Raw genomic sequence first — 19482 nt, 5'->3', positions numbered from 1 at the left:
TAGGCTTCATCTTGCCGATGACTGTGTCCGGTTTAGCAACGCTGGGGACACATTGCAACAATTGATTGAGGATCTTAACTGAGAAAATGTAAGAGTAGGTTGAAGAATAGCAGGCAGAAGACATATGTAATGTTGAATAACTTATCAAGCGAACAAAAATTCATGATCGGCAGTCAGCCTCTAGAGTATGTACAGGAATAAGATTATCTTGGTCAATTAGGCACAGGTAACCCTGATCATTAGACTGAAATTTACAGAAAAATGAACATGGTTTGAAGTGCACACGGCTGGCCCAATACCAAATCGGGACCGGGAGCTCACCGCTGTCGTTAAAAAGAAAAGTGTACAATCATTCCATTCTTCAAGTACTATCTTTTGGGACAGAAACTTGGAGGTTAACAATGAAGATTGAGAATAAGTTAAGGACCGCTAAAACAAGCGTTGGAACGAGACATGTTATGCCTAACGCTAAGAGAGAGGAAGAGAGAGGTGTCGATTGGAGAACAACCGGCGTAGTCGTAGTTGAAATTAAAAAGAAAAATTGGGGAGCTGAGCAGGCGACGTAATCTGTAGGGCAGATAATCGGTGGTCCATTAGAAATACAAAAGGGGCACTAGGGGAAAGGAAGTGCTGTCGAAGACGGCGTAAAACGAGGTGGGGTAATAAGGAAATTTGCAGGCACAACTTGGAATCAGCTAGCCCGGTTGAAGGGGAATTACAGATGGCTGGTAGAGACCTTCGTCCTGCAGTGAACGCAAAAGTACGCTGATGACGTTTTACAACATCGAAAATTCGTGCGGTATTTTAAAGGACTGTTGTTCTTTAGCTGCAGTTCGCTTCGTACTGTGAGGCCGCATTTGCATGTTTAGAGAACGGCGCCGGGCGCCGCTTGGATACCGCCACCCTCGCCTTGGCACCGTACTATAAGTACAGTGCTCTGAACAAAGTGCGTCAGTGTCGCAAGAAAGATTACTTGAACCGATTTGATCCGAAACTAGCTAGAATGTTGAGCCGCTATGTGCTTCGTGTACGGTGCTGTGCAGTATTCTGACGTGCACTTCAGCGTGTGTTCTTATGAGGCTGGTAAACTTATGGACACGTTGGCACTGATAATTGGGGTGATGTTGACTGATTAGCCTTGACTTCTATTAAATGCCACTTGGGCTCTGTCAGACAACGTAGTTAGTGGCTCCAACCTATGATTTATTATCGGTCTCCAATATTGGTGTGTATGCGCCTTTGTGTATTTCGTCTCTGTGGAATGCGGCCGCCTGAACCTGCAAAAAAGCTATTCACGTGGAGCGAGATATCATCGTGTTTTATCAGCTAAGGAAAAGTCAAGAAGAAACGATGGACGCTGATGCGATGTGAAAGCGTGCAGCGAAACTTGCTGGGGTGGATGTTATGCAGTGAAGTTTTCTGATATAACTGTGGGAATGTCGGTAGCGCCGTCTTCTTTCTGTATTTCTCTTTCAGGGCTGCTTTATTCTGTGCCTTCGACAGCAATCCTATGCGAAGGGAGCGTGCGTTTTGTCGTCGGTTGGCACTCGACGACATCGTCGATCAGCACCTTATAGACTGTACCGGCTGCCGAGGGAGCTGATACCGAGCCTATGCACGGCATTAGAACAGCACCTGCAACCGTGTGCAGCGCGATTACATACCATACCGGTAAACGCACGGGTGCAAGGCCTCTTGCCTGAGGCAATACGAACTGTGTTTTGTGGAGCTTTCTTTTTTTTCATTTCTGTAATTAGTATCGAAATGAAGACATTTGGTCGCTTTGCAATACATTGGTGGTGGTGGTGGTGGTGGTGGTGGTGGTACAGGTGGTGGTGGTGGTGGTGATGATGTATACAGGCTGGGTTAGCCTGGGAGACCTGGCCGACAACTGCTCCAACTGAGCGTCTTTTTCTGCGCCAAATATGTCACCATGTGTCCATCTGTCCTGTCTCTAGCAGAAATGTGAGAACAATGCGTAACACTTCCACTGCAGTTCTTTTGACGGCGGTGCGTCGAACGGGCGAGCGCGGATGCACTTGTCGGCGCTGTAGCAGACGCGCGGAAAAGCAAGCTGTAGAACAGGGGTGTGCAGCGATTTGGCCGTAAGAATATAGCCTCAACTACGGATGCATGGCGTGTGATCATGCTGTCAGGTGACTGCACTTTTTTTTTCATTTCTTGTCATTTTATTCGAGCTTTGCTTCCTCCTTACTCTCATGCGATGCCGTAAGTTCAATGCGCTGCCAATTCGGTTGCACCCTTATCTCAGCGCAAGAACTTTTTGGCTAAGAAATTGTGTACGAATAGCGCAGCTTAGTGCATTCTGCCCCTGGAGACCAAATTTCACAGAGAGCCATTATTTACCGGCATGGATGTCAGGTTGGTAGAAGGACAATGAGTCAACTTCTATCCTGCATTTGGGAACACATATATGAAAACTAGCGTTCGCCTCTGAAATTAGGGTAATATCGGTGAGATACAGTCACAAAGATAGTGAAAAGGAAATGAGGGTGACCAGATGGGAATGCATATTGTCGTACTTGCACTTGGGAGGAGGGGCGCGGGGGAGTAGGAGAAATTTGAAGATAAACGATAAAAGTAAGGTGCGTGCCACTTGGGTGACCCCGACAAGTGCGCGAAACCAAAAAACACGCTGCACTTTAGACGGTCATGCAGGCAAGCTGTTGTAAGGAAGCTCGCCGTCTTCTTTGCTGACATATAGTGTGGAAGGTAAGTTAGGCCTATTTTCTGTTCCCGAATTGGAAGTTGCTTGTGGGCCATTCTTTCGAGTAGCCATGTATTTCACTCATGATGCGTGAAAGTGTTCGTGTTATTTTCATTAGTAGTTTATAACTCTGACAAAGCTATACCAGAAAACCCGCACCATTTAACCTCTTCCAGCGGGCGACAGTTGCCCTTCCGCCAGCATAGCTCATTTCCCATCTATTTACCACCGATGTGTTAAGTTTGTCCATTGTGTAATAAAGAAGTTGCATCACCAGTTAAAAAGCCGTAAAAATATTTGGTTATAAGAATGCAGCTGAAGATTTAAAAACTCACTCAAACAGTAGGATGTAGTGCATTCATGGGAACATGATAACGCTTGAACTTTATTGAGAGCATACGAAGATGTCGAAGTCCCCTTCGTTGCGAGTAGTGTCCTCAGCCCACAAGAAGAAACATGAAAAAAAAATTTTAATATAAAAAGCGGACAGAGCCAGATCAAAAAAAATGTAACACATATTATTGTTCGCACAAATATAATGTATAACACTAGCACAGAATACGCCGTGCAGACTTGTTTAGAGGCCGAATGTCTTTCGAAACCGCAGTACACTCTTGAGTTATTCTGCAGTGTTTGGTTAATCCTTCCCCGCGGCCGTTTGATTCAGGCTTGTAGAAAAGTGCCTTTTTATTTTTAGGTGGAGTCCTTCAGACGTATGTAGCTTGCTACTAAGCACGGTGTGCGGAATCCCAATAGCAGTTTAGTGGCTACGCAGCTCTGCTATACTGACCACGAGGTCAGATTCCCGATCACGACGCCCGAGTTCAGATAAAGGAAGAAATGCAAAACGCATAGATAGCTTCGCACAAGTTACGGAATCGGAATACTAGGTCTTCAGAATTAATCTGAAGCCTTCGATTGCGGTGTCTCACGTATCCCGTTGCGTGGCTTCAGCACGTAAAACCCAGCCAGTCAGTTGATCAATCTACCAACCATACAGCCTGCGAATTTATCGGCCAATCTATACGTCAATCGATTGATACATTGATCAGTCAATGAATCATGTGCTCACAATATTCCAGTGTTTTCGCAGCACAACTCCTATCGTCACAAATGATATCCATGTTATACCACAAATGTTATCGTTCCATACGCGCCAGCGCGCTCGTGAAGGTATGCTTCTCCACCATAAAGGCACATGTAGGGAGAAGCCTGCTTCGCTCATTCCGTTACTACGTAGCTTGACGCATCCCAACGCATCTCTACGTCTTCGATATCAAGCCACTCCAAGGATCCAAGAAAATTTGCAACAACCTGCGAGGGGCTTCGATGTCCTGTGTTACTGCTGTGTTTTCCTTTTATCCTCCTTTTCATTTTCATTTTTTCTTTGTTTTTTTTTTAAATTTAGTATGTCGATGACGCGCGTCGAAAAAGAAATCCGGCGTTAAGGCGACGGCCAAAAAGCAAAAGGGTAAAAAAAGGCACCCGCCTGCCAAACAAAAGGTGCGAAGTTGTCGTAGGCTCTCGTTTTATGAACGGCACCAAACTGCCGGAACGTGAATGCTCTGCCACGGCACGCTGGCCCCGACCGCAGATGGTAAAAGCGCACTCCGTGCGACTTTTTAATCCTCTTACCTTAATATAATCCTTGCGCGGAGAGCCGCATAACATGCAAGGCGCATAGCAACAGCCAGACCCAGACGGTGCGGAAGGATCGCGCCCTGCACCCGGCAACGAACCTGATGGCCGCTCTGTTCCCGCGGTCTGATACACCGGCCATGAGCGTCGTTTCTTCCCGTGTTACAGTGCTCGGGCGATCATTACCCAGTCTCCGCTGTGCGGGCTTTATTTTTTCTCGCCGGCAAAGGTCACCGTGGCGGCTCAGCTACGCGGCTGCGTGGTGGGGGCGGCACAAGTGGCCCCGATGAGCGCGGCCCGGCTTGAAAAGGACTCGTCTTGTCGGCCGGCACCGCGCGCTCGCTGCACAAAGGCCGATTTCGCCACCCCTCGTCAGGACTTCCTCGCGCAGCCTATTCCTGCAGGCTGCACGGCCGTTTCTTTCGTTGTTAAGGCACTACATTCGAATTATGAATAAGGGTCGTTTGGTCGCCCTACAGCGTCGACGTCCCTCCCTTGCTGCGCCTTTCATTTCTCTCTGCTGTATTTGCTACACCATTAGCTCTTCCTCTCTTCCTGGCGATCTCCTGCTTGTCCCCGCTTGTCCTGTCCCCGCTTTGATTATCTCTTGATGGTCGTTTGTATTGCCATGCAGTTAATCGCAAACGCTGTGTATTCTTGCAACTGCGAACCTCTTTTGCCAATTGAATCTCGATTCACCCGCTTTCTGTTCCTTGTATGGCGGCTTAGGACAACGGGCGGAAGAGGAGAAAGAAGAGGGGCGAAGGGACATGCTGTTTATGGTGCTAATGATATGTCTTTTTTTTATTTCTGCTATTTTTCTCCGCACATTTAAAAACCATGTTCAGGCGTCTGAATCTCGCCAAATAACCCGCCCGACAAATCTGGCAACGTGCCCGCTTCTTGTGCAAAAGCACAGCAGCTGCATGGAGACTCCACAGTTGCTAGATTACATCCCTAGACAGTAGCCCTTGGACCTGACGAGTAAGCGAGACCATTAACATTGCACAATCTAGCGCTTCAGCATCGGGACTGCGTAGCTACTACGCGCAGAAAAAAATACATAAGATAGGCAAGAAGCCAGCGACCAGCACAGGAGCAGCTCAGGCCAATTAGAAGGGAAAAAATGCAGAAAAGAACTAGCCGCAGAAGGCGGCTGGAGGAGAGGTTGCCTTGAATTCGTAGTCAATGACCAAGGAAGAAAATCCACCTTATTTAGAGTAGACTTAAATGTGATGTGCTAAATGAGTATTCGACGACGCTTGGAAATTCCATGGACAACCATAGCAGGACAACAGTTCATCCAAGCTAGAATCGAGCATTAAACACTCTCCACTTTGCTGCGTCGGTGATTAATCGGCGGCGTCACTTGTTTGTTAGTTCTTTTTCTCTTTTCTTTTCTTTTTTTTTTGCGTAATATACGTCTTTTCGACTACCACAGCAATCAATGTAGTTGTCCCCTCACACTTCTGCCACACCCGCCTTCGCTCCCGTTTATGCCAGTTTATGGCAAACCTACATAGTGTACAAGGCCCCCATTCTGAAGTTAAAGGCTCTTTAAAAAACAACCAGGGAACGTGCGAAGATAATACTGACGCCTTGTTCGCAGGCGTCAAGCGCCCCTCCGAATATTTCTTCTAATCCAGATAATCGGTTAGTTAGCTAAAATAACTTATACATATTTCTTAATATTTATTGTTCCGGTTATGTATAAATTAGGAAGTCCTAGACACAACCTAAAGCATCGAATTGAAATGTGTGTTCCGTGCCATGTTTCGCGGAGACCCTCTCTCTCTCTCTCTCTCTCTCTCTCTCTCTCTCTCTCTCTCTCTCTCTCTCTCTCTCTCTTCTGTTTCTTTTTTCTTTAGAGTTGATTCAAACTGATATTGCGCTCAAGTGCCCCGCAAATTAACGAACCCGACTTCGTTTATGGTCTGGCGTCTTCGCTGAAGCAGCAGGATGTCGATAATTGTTTGTGTCCGGCGTGAATGCGCGACTGCTCTGCTCTTGAAGATGTTTATCGGTATCGCGAAACAACGCACATTATTTCGACTTGCAACTGCACGCTGCATACTATATAATTGATGTTTTGTCGCATTGATGCGGCCACAGAATAAGGCGCGCAATCAAATTGGATCGTTAAGAACGCACTTGAGAGCAGTGCAGAGCAACCGGCAGCTCGGCACATACAACTTACTGGATCATTTCAATGACGCTTTAATTTTTTCCCACTTATGAATAGCTGGAAAAAAATTGATAGTTGAAAAGCTCATGGTCAATTTTACGTAACTGCGAACAACAGCGCTTCGGCTTTATTCGCTTAGGTGCGCAACTGGTATATTGCAAGGTTCTCGCTAACTTTAGCCGCGTCACTCTGTATGCTTGCTTTTTCTGATGACCCAAGTGTCAGCAAGTGGCCTTTCATTCGTAGATTGAATCCTGGAAAAAAAGAGAAGCCGCTGGTAACAAAAACTTGGGCTTCCGAGCCAGAAGTTTTAAATGGCGCTCGCTTGACCAGATTTTTCCACGTATCTCGTACGTCTTTACTGATTTCGGATTAAAAGCCGCTCAGCGCTCGGTGCATGTCATTTAGCTGTAATATGCCGAGAGTGCCACCAGTTTCGATATATCCGTGCTCACCGCAAAGTGCAACCCCGTTCCGCTTATTCTCTCGGGAAGCCGTCTTACACGGACTGCGGGACAAGACTTTGTGGAACACCAGTTTGTTCTGAGGCACAACTTGGGTAAAATATGTCGAAACTGGCGGTATCTGTAGGTTTCTGTAATTGATGAACATGCATAGGGTGCTTCAATTATGCTAGAAGTGTGTGCCCTAAAGCAAATAATCGCAATGAACAAAAAGAATTTGTGGACTTCTTGTTAAATAAAGCGCTAATCAGTGTCGGCGGGAATAATGTGTCGCAGAGACAAAATAAATATTCATCTTTTTTCCACTTCAAGATCTCAAAGATTAACTGAAGGCTTTGCTAAAACACCTGGGGAAGTTTGCAGGAAGGATTGTATCTGCAAGTGGTACCCACGTTTAAAAACTTTTTTTTCCCGCAAGTTGTAGTAAGTTGCCACACTGTAGGTTGTCGCACTGCAAAAAACAAAAAAAAAAGACAGAAAATGACCGTTATGCCAAACATTTTATCTTTGTTACTCTATGTACAACTTTCTGTGGTGCATATTTCTGTCACTTGCATGATTTTCTGTTTTAAAGTGAGTAATTTTACCTACAGGTAAAATGCTTCAAGTGGATTGCCCCGTGTGGATTCTACAGATTAACACATGAGCAGGCTTCTCTCTTAGTTATGATACTAATTAGTCTGCGCAGTGCGTTTTTTATCCTTAATATCTGCACTTTGTTATCCTTTCTCATTCTATCTACTACTCATCATTTCTTTTTCTACGTGATATGGTTATTCGATTCTTCATTTCTGTTATAAGTTCGGAAAAAAGTCGGCAGTGTTAACAACTCATTTGCGCAGCCTTAGACGACGCATCGGAATTAATAATCGCCTATTGCGCGCATGACTTCGTACCCGCAGTGTAGCCAGGACCTTAAGCAGCAAGAGTACAGGTGCAGTGCTCAGCGGTTCAAACGCGAAACTCGGAGCGCATGCGTGCCGGCACGTCTTGCGCCACCGATGGGTGCTGCGGACACCGAGCTGGTGCATTCTTGCGGTGCACGACGCCTCGATGACGCGTAGTGGCAGCACTTGGCCCCCTCAGCGATCACACAGCGTTCGCCGGTGGCGCAAAAAGAGAGCCCCGGTGGCTACGTGGTCCGAGTATCGGCTTTGAATCGCTGAGCACTGTGCATGACTGCTTCTTCAGTGGCTCGTAGTAATGCCCGCGCCAAGTTAAAAAAAAGAGAGTGAGGGACGGACGTTCTTCCCCTACCGCCTCAGCTTCTAATGCCATCGGCACGCTACCGCATCGAGGACTGCGATATTGAGGCTTTGGTGATTGGCGGTTAACCGAGTTCCGACGGCTCGATCGGTCCCGACGTTTGTGTCAAACAGCACATATATTTGGCGCTGAACAAGTATCCAACAGAAGTCATTATAATGGTTGTCTGTTTAGACTACCGTTTCATAAAGAGCAGGATATAACCACGGTTACAATTTTATATTTGGCTGACAAAAATAGCGCGAAAGAACAAGGGACAAGAATGAAACATGATACGAGCCCTAGTCGGCGCTCGTATCGTGTTTCTTTCTTATCCCTTGTTTTCTTTGCGCTATTTTTCCACAGTACGAAATCCCAACTTGCCCAGAATTCAGTGCTTATATCTGACTTCCAGAGCGTTGCAGCCGGTCACCTCGGTTCCACCGTTTGGTTTAGGATTAAACAACCATTGAAAAGCACAGTACACACCAACGCACTTACACGCGCTACGCGTGTAAATGTGAACCCCCCTCCCCCCCACACACACGCACAGACGCGCACGCACACACACACTACACACGCATACACTACATACACAAACAGATACGCCCACGCACGTGTTCAAAATGGAAGCACGTTTAGGAAAGCGAACAGAATGTCCCGGTGTACCGATCTTCAGCGTCACTGTTAGCACATGCAACAGAAAACTGCCCTTATTTCCGATAATTACAATTGAAAAGAAACTTGCTACCATCGCTGGATATATTAAAAATTAAATTATGGGGTTTTAAGTGCCAAAACCACTTCCTTATTAAGAGACACGCCGTAGTGGGGGACTGCGGAAATTTCGACCACCTGGTGTTCTTTAACGTGCACCTAAATCTAAGTACACGGGTGTTTTCGCATTTCACCCCCATCAAAATGCGGCCGCCGTGGCCGGGAGCTGGATGTATCGCTGTCGTGGCGTTCAGTGAAATTAAAGATATACCTTAATAGAACCGCAAGAATATGGGGACATATGTCCAAGTCTGTCGCAAATGGAGACGCGCAGAGCATGTGCATGTAGTCTTGACTCGACGGGCCACATTGACACTCCAAGAGAAGGAACAGCTGGCTCCTGCGAAGCAGCGTGGCTGCGAGAACCGTGGTGTAGCACGAAGAGTAGCGAATATAGAAAAACACTGCAAATGATGAGCGTCCGAAAAGGACACTCTTGGGACTGGTGAGCCGACAAGATACTCAAGCAAGGTCTGCAAGGCGGATGAAGCGTCGGTGGCGGACTCGAGACATCAAGCCACGGAGGCACAAGCGGAAAACACCGAATTTATTAGATGATTCGCGAGAAATAAATCTGTACACACCTCTGACAAGCTCAATAAGACTGTCATACAAGTATAATTTGGAGCGCCGATAAACTAGTGTTTTCAATAAACAGAAGCCTGACTTCGTTTTATCCTAAGAGAGAGAGCAACGAATGCATAGAAAGGCAGGGAGGTTAACCAGAGGTAGCTTTGGTTGTCTACTTTGCACGGAGGGAAGGGTTAAGGGAGAGAAAAAGAGAAAGCGAGTAGAAGGGGGGGGGGATAGAGAGAAAGAGAGACGAGCACGAACAAACCGCGTACACTACAGAGTGGTAGGGGGCGGCGTTCTTAATGTCCGAAGCCCCGTAGACCGCAGAAACCTTAGTAACGCGAGTAAGGCCTTCAGCGCGGATGTTCTTTGGGAGTACTGACCTAAAGCTCTGAATTGTGATAGTGGACGATTGTCCAACCGGTCCAGTATTCTGCTCATCACTTCTCTCTGGGCACTATATCGCTGGCTAAGTATGTCCCTAAGTATCCTAAGTATGTCATAGAGAGGATATGAGCTACCGCTTAATGTCCCTGCGACGCACTGCAAGGGAACAGCCTGTTTATTATTTCGTAGGGGGGAAGGGAAGGCAACAGAGGACAAAGGCAACATAGGTGTCTTCGCGCATATATCAGGTCAATAATTTTCTGGAGAATGGTAGGTTCGCATGTACAGTCGCCCTACGCGCTGGTCCTGCTTGGGGAACTTCCCTGCTCTTTGTCAGAACTCTGTCATGTTAGCCTTTAAATACAAGACTTGATTTATAGGATGTGGCCATGTAGGGTCGGTAAAAAATTGTTTTGCTTCAACTGCGAGGTCTGTGTACGAAGATTGTTACTCAATCTGGGACGCCGGATGAAATACGAGAGATGTAGTAATTCACGTTATTAGTTTTCCTCGCGGCTGCGAAAGAGGACTTCCTTTTATGAGAGGAAGTCGTGCCGCAGCCTGCCTTGCATAATGTTTTGCCGGAAGTGAAACTCCGGGTTGTGCCAAACAAGTCACTTCACAATATCCCGTCTACTTTCTGCGACGTTTACGTGCTTCAGCTCCCGCCCGCTGTCTGTTGCGTTCACGTTCAAAGTGGTATTGGGAGTTCTCCTGATATAAACTCTTACAGAAGCTATTGGCTCTGCGCGATTTTTCACTACAGTTTCAGTGCGGCACAAACTGTGATCGCGTGCTAACGCAGGTTTTGGGAACACGTGTATTTTTTGTTGTTGTTGGAGGGGTGAAAGTGTTCAAGTTTTCAGCCCTTTCGAAGCTTCTCACCTTTCGGATGTATTGCTGCATATTATTTACGAGAATCACATCAACAAAACTAAGTCGACTTAAATGACTCAAAATGCATCTCGCGATCGTTCACTAAACATAACATACAATTAGTGACAACCGATTAGAAACCTTTAACTCAGCGCGATGGGTAGGCATCTCAGCAGCTGTACGTGTGGGGATCGATGAAGTTACAGTGCTCACTTCATGCGATGCTAAGGCACCGTAGTAATCTTCTGTTTTGTTACGTTAATGATTGTGATATGTGGACGCTATAGATGCAGAAGGTATATTTATTACAGCTACTTAAAGTGCAAATTTCAATGTACAAACTCGCCGGTGTGCTATATGTGACTGACATTCCCGAGAGAAAAAAAGCAAACATTTCTGCATGTGTGTGCCTAACCGTTACCTGCATGATGTACTCTGTGTAGAAAAGGAAGAATTGAGAGGCTGTGTAAACATAGTAACTGGGAAATGTTTCCGAGGACTTGCAGCATGTTCTATGTGACGACAGTGGTTACTTTTCTTGGAGACAATCTCCGAACGACGCACTAAACTTTCAGCGCAACATGTGCTTGGAGGTACGGGCTATGCTCTATACATGAAGAAGCACCTCCTACGACTTCCTACAATTGTCGCTTTCTCTAAACGGCAGTCATCACATTATGTTGGTGTGCTGCTCAAGACCAGAGCCTTTGTTTCTCAAGTCGCACGCATCCATTCGATCGACAAAACAGAGCTTGTGCTGTGCTGTCTTCGTTCGTTCCCTATACGCGTGTTGCGAAAATTTCATGCTACTGTAAGCGCCGCATCATGGTATTTTAACTTTCTCCTGCCTCTCTCTTCCTTTCTCGATTGCATAGATATATCTTACGTTGAGAGGCGCATCGGCTAAACTTTAGACGTTCCGTACGCAATGAGAAAAAAAAAGATGAAAACAAGAATAAAAATGGCAGCAACGTTTTTGACGAAGACTGTACGCGCAACGAGAATTTTATGCCTAAAGGCGGGTTTATCCTGATCAGGCGGGTCATGGACTTTTCTGACACGACTTTGTCGACCCTGCATGTACAATAAACAAAAGGCAATGTACTCTTTTTCTCTTTCATTGCAAAAATAATTGGGACATTGACAAATCACATGAGCACGCCGCTTACTAAGCCATATAGTTTGTGTCATGCAACGGATGTCGCTGCACATGACAGCGTCCGTAGCAGCTGCCGAGCTGCAGCGTTCGCAGCATATGCTCGGCGACGCTCCGGGAAAGACTACGTCATGTTGCGACTGCAACTGGCCGTTGTCTGCATCGTCGGCTCCGAGCGCTCGGTAAATTTCGGTACCTGGCCGCCGCCCCGGTTTGTCCTAGGCTGCCGTCCGTCCCCGAGTCATGGCTTAACCCGACTTCAGCGTCGGTAAAGGACGAGCTCGACGGTTAGTGTCTCCTTTGCGATTCCTTCGCGCACAGGCCAATCAAAAGGTATATGAGGTGTTATGGGTGGCCGAATATAGTCCGCTTTGTGCACTATTCCAGTGCACCCGTCCGAGTTTACCTGCTGACAGCTGTCAGAGCTTTCAGATCTTCCCGTAAGCGAACATTGATACAAGCAGAAGCTTATACTCTGCTATATGTTCCTGTTATTATTATCATACAGTAGTGCACCGCATTTCGCTACGCAAGTAGAGTAGATGTTGGTTGTTGAATGCCCGCACATTTGTAGCTGTCTTCCGTGGCGGCAAAAATCAACTCAATATAACTTCAAAGGGGCCCCTTGAATTATGTAATGCATGAGAATCAGATCACCAGGAAATTATCATCGCGTAAAAGTGCCTCAGTCACCGTCTAAAAAAAAAGAAACGGAAAAAATACGAAAGAAAAATTCACCGGTGATTACAATACTAATGCGAAATATGAGCGGAGCTATATACGTGTTTTCATTTCGCGATATATTGGCTGGCGCGGACTATCTGTCTCGTCCGGCACGTTGCAAATGGAGTGAAGTGTAGCGCGATTGCCTCGCTAATCGGGAGATCGCGAGAGGCAGCGCGTAAGTGACGGGTGGGCGCGAGTCATAGCAGCCGCCGCAGACATACTTCCACTCATGCAGCGCTTTGGTTTCATATGTCTGATTTGCACTACTCTGGTGCCATCTCGTAGCCATCGTCCCCGCAGTACCCGTCTTGCGCGGCACTACGCTATTCTTCTCCAGCTTTCGCTATAGCCTCCTCCTCCGCTTTCCTCCTCACACTCTCTTCGCTATGGCCGTCTCTCATCGCCCGCTGCACTCCGCTTTCGCTTTTTTATCCTCCGCTGTGCTCGTTCGCTCGGTTACGAGCGACGCCGAGGAACGCTGAGGCACGCCGACGTTCAACACAGCAACAGGCGCCTAAGAGCTGCGATCTAAAATTGCGTGCTCAACTATAGTGGCTGAGCTCGAGATTCTATAACTATGTGAAATTATATCCTGCAACTATATTTTTAAACTTGTGCCTATTCAATTGCGAGGTTTTTTTTACTATGTTGATGATGGCAGCTTAGTGTATTAAAACATTTACGCTAAATGTCACACTAAAACAGCAACAGCAACAGACAAACCCAATCTGTATTTAGAGAACAAACAAAAATTCAAAATCCTAAGTTGTTTTGAAAGGAATATTCTGTAGCCGTTCTTCTTCTGGGCGAACACCTGCCGGCCCATTTACTTGCTACCTTATAGTGGTAATCCCCTTGGCTCGCCGCCAACAGCGGCTCTTCTTCGCTGAACTCTACATCAGAAAAAAAAGTGTATAAATGAGTGAAGGATAACAGTAGTGCCGTGTTAAACACCTTAGTGTCAGGAAGAACAGCTGACGTTAACGTCGCACGAAGCACCGTCACCTCGTCATTCGCTGACTTACTGTCAGCACAGGCACAAATAGAAGGGGTGCGTACGTGTTGCGGAGATGCGGCAAATGCGCGACTGTTTTCGTTAAAGGACTACACTGTGTGAAGGGCTCAGGACGAGATTGGCGGCGCGCGTCAGCGCCCTGTCTTTTAGCCCGATGCTTGTAACGATTTTTCGGCTGCACCTTGGAGCCATTCCGAGCACGCGCATTTCGACTGCGTGAGCCACACACCTTTTGCGCTCGTGGTGACCGCGGCACGGCCCACGAAAAAAAAACAGACGGCAACCGGTGGGTGGTCGATATTCCTATCACGTAGCTTGTCAGCTCGAAACAAATCAGACAAGGCTACACGGGAAGCATGTGGATGCCTCAGGGCCCCGAGCTCGCAGCTAGGGCGCCCAGCGCTCGAAGCAAGCTGTCTTCCCAAAAAACCGGCGCAACCTGCAGCGACTTGCGAGGGAATTCCGCTGGTCCAGCGGGAGAGAAGTGGTGAATGCGGCCTGATTAGCCGTCCGTCTGCATTCTACGAACAAACGTTACCAACGCTGCCGACACCAGACTGCGAAGCAGTGACGCCAGAGAATAGAGAGGCGGTGTAGTTGTACATGTCTTTATTAAGGATCACCGCAACTGCGTAAGGGCAGGGTTCGGATGTAGAAGGAACCACAGCAGTAGGCTGCTCTAGCTGCTCCACCAGTGCTGTGGATCCTGCACTAGTGCTACACCACAAAGATATAGACACAAAATGTTTTTAATGCGAAAGCATCATACGCCCCATTACATGAAAACCCGGCGTTGTCGGCGGCTGCGTGACCGAAAGAGGGTACCGAAAATGGCCGACGCGCGACGAGTAAAAACACGTCAGAAATGCTTGGATTCACGTCAGATTTGTCAGGCAATTTCCTGAAAACAAAGTCAAATAATGGAATTGGAAAGAAAATTTGCTAGATCTCGCTCTGGCTGGGAAACCAATCCGGGCCTAGGGCGCGCGAGGCGAGCACACCTCCCCGATGCCATGGTGGCCTTTTTTTAACATGGCATTTATTACAACGGTGGCTCCACGGTTATGGTGGCTATTGCGTGCTTCAATGCACACGTCGCGTCACTGCCTCCCACGTGTCACTCACTTGCTCTAAGGATTTCATCGGTGCTGTGTCTACTGCAAGGCAGCCTCGACGCCAAATCACGAATGTGTGAAATATGGTACGCCTAATGCGTGCGTCATTTCGCATGTCACGTCGCTGCCTCCCGTGTGTCACTTGCTCTTCGGATTTTATCGGTGCCGTGTCTACTGGGATGCATTCCGAGACGTCCACCTCAGAGGAATCTGTGAAACGTGGTCGCCCACGGAAGCATGCCGCCGAAGACGTAGCATGGGAACAGAAAAAGGAATGCCGTGCAAGTGTGCAACGAGCACGATGACATACCGATGATTATCTAAGCGAAAATATTTCTCCAAAGCGACTACAATGCTTTCGCATTGAAATCGCCGTAGTGCCTCTGCCAAACTTTTTTTGTATATTCTATTTGTTAGCATCATTTTAAGGGCGCAGATCATTGTGGATGATTATAAGAAGCTCATTGAGATGCTATTCCCACGTGTCGCATATGGTTCAATAACTGATCACCAAAAACAAACGACACCTGGCGCCGAATCGACAAAGCTTTTTGGTTCGTAAGTGCTGTTTGTCATTAGCCACCCGGCTTCGCTAATGATATGTCCAGCATCGGGATTGGATGAAATTTTATCTTACGGACAATTCTAGCGTAAGACGCTTTAGGGAATGCAGGCCCTGGTCTCTTTGTGCTAGTGGTACCGTGATTAGTTTATTGCGTACATTGAGTTTCTGTAGCCTCTTAAGGCCGGGATAGATGGAGCGTTTTTATGGCGGCAAGTCTGCGATTTTCTCCCGACGGCGCGCATTTGGCACCCGGCGTCGAGAAAAACGCCCGCCGCCGCCGATCAGGACCCACCAGATATCTGACGCGCGTCATCGAACACTGTCGGAAGCGGCCAGCAAGGGCAGCCAATCATGGCTCACTGGCCGACGCCTCCGTCACTTCCGTCTTCCTCGCCGGCACATACTTTTCGCGCGCGCGCTTTTCTTCTCGCAGGCTTGGCACCTTGTGTTAGTGACATGGCCATGACTTCAAAGGCAGCTCGCGTTCAAAGGCAACCCGCCGCTATTTCGCTCCATGTGTCCCCAGCCAGCGGAAGTTGGCCGTCTCGCCGCCGCGGCGTTTTCTGCTGTGCGAAATTCGTCGAGAAAAACGCTCCATGTATCCCGGCCTTTAGTTGTCTACTGTGAAACAACAAGCGTAAACTGCATGACCCAGAAATGACTCGCATACAAAAATTAAGCGTCTGCTTACAAGTTACTTTTCATTTAAATTGTTCGTTATTTTCACTCATCAGGGATCCAGTTAGTGCACAAGTATACTAAGTACAAACGGTGATTTGTTCTTCACTTTTTGAAATTAGCTGCAAAAATATTTTCTAGCTGCATAATTCTGTATTTATGCACCTAGACCAGGGCTTACCCGTCATTTGCCAGCCGTGGTTGCTAAGTGGCTATGGTGTTGGGCTGTTAAGGACGAGGTCGCGGGATCGCATCCCGGCCACGGTGGCCGAATTTCGATGGGGGCGAAATGAGAAAACACCCGTTTACTTAGATTTAGGTGCACTTTAAAGAACCCCAGGTGGTCCAAATTTCCGGAGTCCCCCACTGCGGCGTGCCTGATAATCAGAAAGTGGTTTGGCACGTAAAGCCCCATAATTTATTTTTTTATTTTTTTCTTACCCGTCATTTCGCTTTTTTTTTCATTAAACTAGAAGATAATTGGAGAGAGAACGTCTATCATATTGCAGTTATGGCAGTAGGCTTCTCTTCTTGCATTAGACGTTCGTAGTGTACGGCCTAGCTGCGCATGAGCGACTGTCAGGAGAGCATATTGAAGAAAGGGTGGACCAAATACTGGCAGCAACCTCCGCAAAGCCTAGTATTCTTGATAACACAAAACATCACTGCAACCACCACCGCAGTACAGAAATCATATATTTTATAGTTGTCGCATTATAGTCCTCAACCTATAATTCAGAACCACCTATCCGGTCGTGTTGTTATGAAAACACAGAGTGTGAATGCAAATAAAGCTTGCGAAGATCCGGGGCGGAGCAATTCCCATCACTTCCCGCAAGGCTAGATCTACGTGTAGCCAACAACAGCATCCTCCTCCTCCTCCTCAACTTCTTGATTCTTGCTGTTGTGTATTCGTGATGTAGTCCCCCATGGAAAGTATTAAGGTCAATATCCATTCAGGCTTTTTCTAATGCGAGAGCATTCATTTGAGGCCTTCAGGTAAAACGAAGCCGCATGAGCGTCGCAGGTATGCGTTCAGTGACCTGACATCTACGTGCATCTCTTTGCAGGCACTGCACCATGGGCCCGGCCCGACCCGCAGACCCGCGGCTTCGCAGCGAGCCTTGACCCAGACTGATAGCGGGGCCCCATCCGGCGTCACTCCACTGCGGTCGGCGTGACTTGCTTGACTCAGCGGCCGAGGAAGTGGGAGCCCGAGCGAGTGCGACACAACGGCGCCCAGATTGCAGCCCCGCGTCGAATTAATAGGGCCACGGAGGGGACCGACCGGAAGCCGTGAAGCTGCCAGATTATTGCCCGCTTCCCGTCGCCCAAGATCGCAGTCGGCTCCAAGCGCCGCCCAAACAGCAGCTCGCACGGGCGTCGCGCGGCATTTGTGCGACCGGTGTCGACACGGCCTGACGCGACCGCAGAGGCTGCGACCACGGCGCGGTTCCGCACTTCCTCCGGTACCGGATTGGGACACCAGCAACAATGAGGTCACGACCTGACAAGCTGTCAATCGCCGCCAGCACTCCGGGACCGCCGGCTTGTGCGCAGGACTAGCCGCCTGTCTTCGTCGTGTCGTGTCCGAAGCGAACTATTTACTTTGTTCTTAGGCCTACGTAGAAGGGCTTCCTCGGGATGCTTTGCATGAGGGACTGACGACGTGCTGACTGGCAGCAAGCGTTTTCAGCGTCACTCTTCTTGTGGTCCCCTCTCCGCCGTCCGCCATCTACTTGTGCGTAGTGTGTAACTTATCTCGCCCTGCTGCAGTATTGTCGAAGGCCCACTTAAAATGGCCGCGAAATACGGGAGCACCTGAATGTGATACAAGAAAACAGAGCCAAGAAGCCCTAACGTTTCGGCTTTTTGTTCGCGCTTTATTTTAATTGTCTCTGTAGATCGACCTGGACAAAGGCAGGGTAGCTTGTTCGGTTAGTTTGTCACTCGCTGCGAAGCCATTTCACATTTAGGTAACGGCTGTTTCGTAAAATTCACTGCTGCATGTATGCGTGCTGAGCATCACACAAGTGATTGTCAAGCGGATTTTGTTTGAAACACGTCCAGTAACGCTTTTGGCAGGTCGTCTCTTCCCATACACACTGTATTACGAAGGGGCGCGCTTCTCGCTCACAGTCACTTGCACAAGAGTCGAGATCCCGGTATGCCCTAGCCATGGATCTGTATCTCAACGACAGTGTCTTCGGCAGCAATGGCACGGGAGCTGAAGGCGTGTCTCTCGTCAACCTCAGCTCGGAAGACATCATGACCGAGAACATGTACATATTGCCATGGTGGGGCCAGGCGGCCTGGACTTTGCTCTTCGGGAGCATGGTTCTCGTGGCCACAGGAGGCAACCTGATCGTTATCTGGATAGTGCTGGCGCACAAACGTATGCGCACGGTCACAAACTACTTTATTGTCAATTTGAGCTTAGCGGACACGATGGTGTCAACATTGAACGTCATTTTCAACTTTATCTACATGCTAAACGGGGACTGGCCGTTCGGAACAGCCTACTGCAAGGTCTCCAACTTCATTGCCATTGTGTCTGTGGCAGCCAGCGTGTTCACCCTAATGGCCATCTGCATTGACAGGTGAGTGAGGTGTCTTTCACTCTGCTAGAGATCAGAACTATGCTTTCGAATGTAGTCGGTGTGAATGAATGAACAGAGGCCCATTTGGGAGCCTCTGTTTATTCATCGCAACGACGCGCACACGTTCTTCTTATCATGCAGCTATTTTTCACGAGTTGTTTTGTGATCTGAATATATAAAGTCGTACAGACAGGGGGTGTTTGGAATCTATAATTGTTTCAAGAACGACATTTTACGGCAGTGATGTACGTACTCCTGTAATGCGCGAAACAAATTCTACTAAGATATTTCCGAAAATTAATTCCACCATATTTTATCTATATATCCTTTTTTTTCAACGTTCCATGCTTTGATTGATGCTTCAAAAACGAGTTAGTTGGATTCTCACACCCAGAGGGTAAATAATGTCTTTCTCCTAGTTCTCTCCACAGGTGCTCACGGATGCTCACAACAGCCCAGAGCGCATTATTTCGACTGCCGGTTGCTTTCATTGCAAAGATTTATCGGTCTTCGTTATTGGGGTGATGATCGTGTAGCTGTTATGACATATCTGGATGATGATGGCTTTTGGGTTGTGCACCATCGAAAAGAGAAGACTGTATGCTTACCGGTGATAAATACAGCTGTAACTTGTGATCCGATACCTTCTGTGTTAGGCCAAGAATCTCACTTGAATTGACTGACTACGATTACATTGTACTTAGACACTGCAAAAAATTTTCGCGCTTGATCAGTTACAAAGGGGATCAAGAGC

General features: G+C 47.7%; 2 protein-coding genes across 5 annotated transcripts in view; one reads left to right on the top strand and one right to left on the bottom strand.

The window, feature by feature from the left end:
- The window catches only part of LOC142587325 (uncharacterized), a 231116-nt gene that overhangs the window by 32163 nt on the left and 179471 nt on the right, over nt 1–19482 (bottom strand). The window lies entirely within an intron of this gene.
- Nucleotides 1–19482, top strand: part of LOC142587313 (tachykinin-like peptides receptor 99D) — an 837205-nt gene that overhangs the window by 760683 nt on the left and 57040 nt on the right. For both annotated transcript variants that reach the window (XM_075698214.1, XM_075698220.1), the window contains one exon: nt 17199–18728. In XM_075698214.1, coding sequence (XP_075554329.1) covers nt 18307–18728 — 422 coding nt within the window. In that variant the 5' untranslated portion in view covers nt 17199–18306. The remainder of the gene's footprint in view (nt 1–17198; nt 18729–19482) is intronic.

Source organism: Dermacentor variabilis, chromosome 1 (genome assembly GCF_050947875.1).
Source record: "Dermacentor variabilis isolate Ectoservices chromosome 1, ASM5094787v1, whole genome shotgun sequence".
Classification (NCBI taxonomy): domain Eukaryota; kingdom Metazoa; phylum Arthropoda; class Arachnida; order Ixodida; family Ixodidae; genus Dermacentor; species Dermacentor variabilis.
The sequence above is the reverse complement of the archived record's forward strand: the minus strand, read 5'-3'. Positions and strand labels throughout refer to the sequence as shown.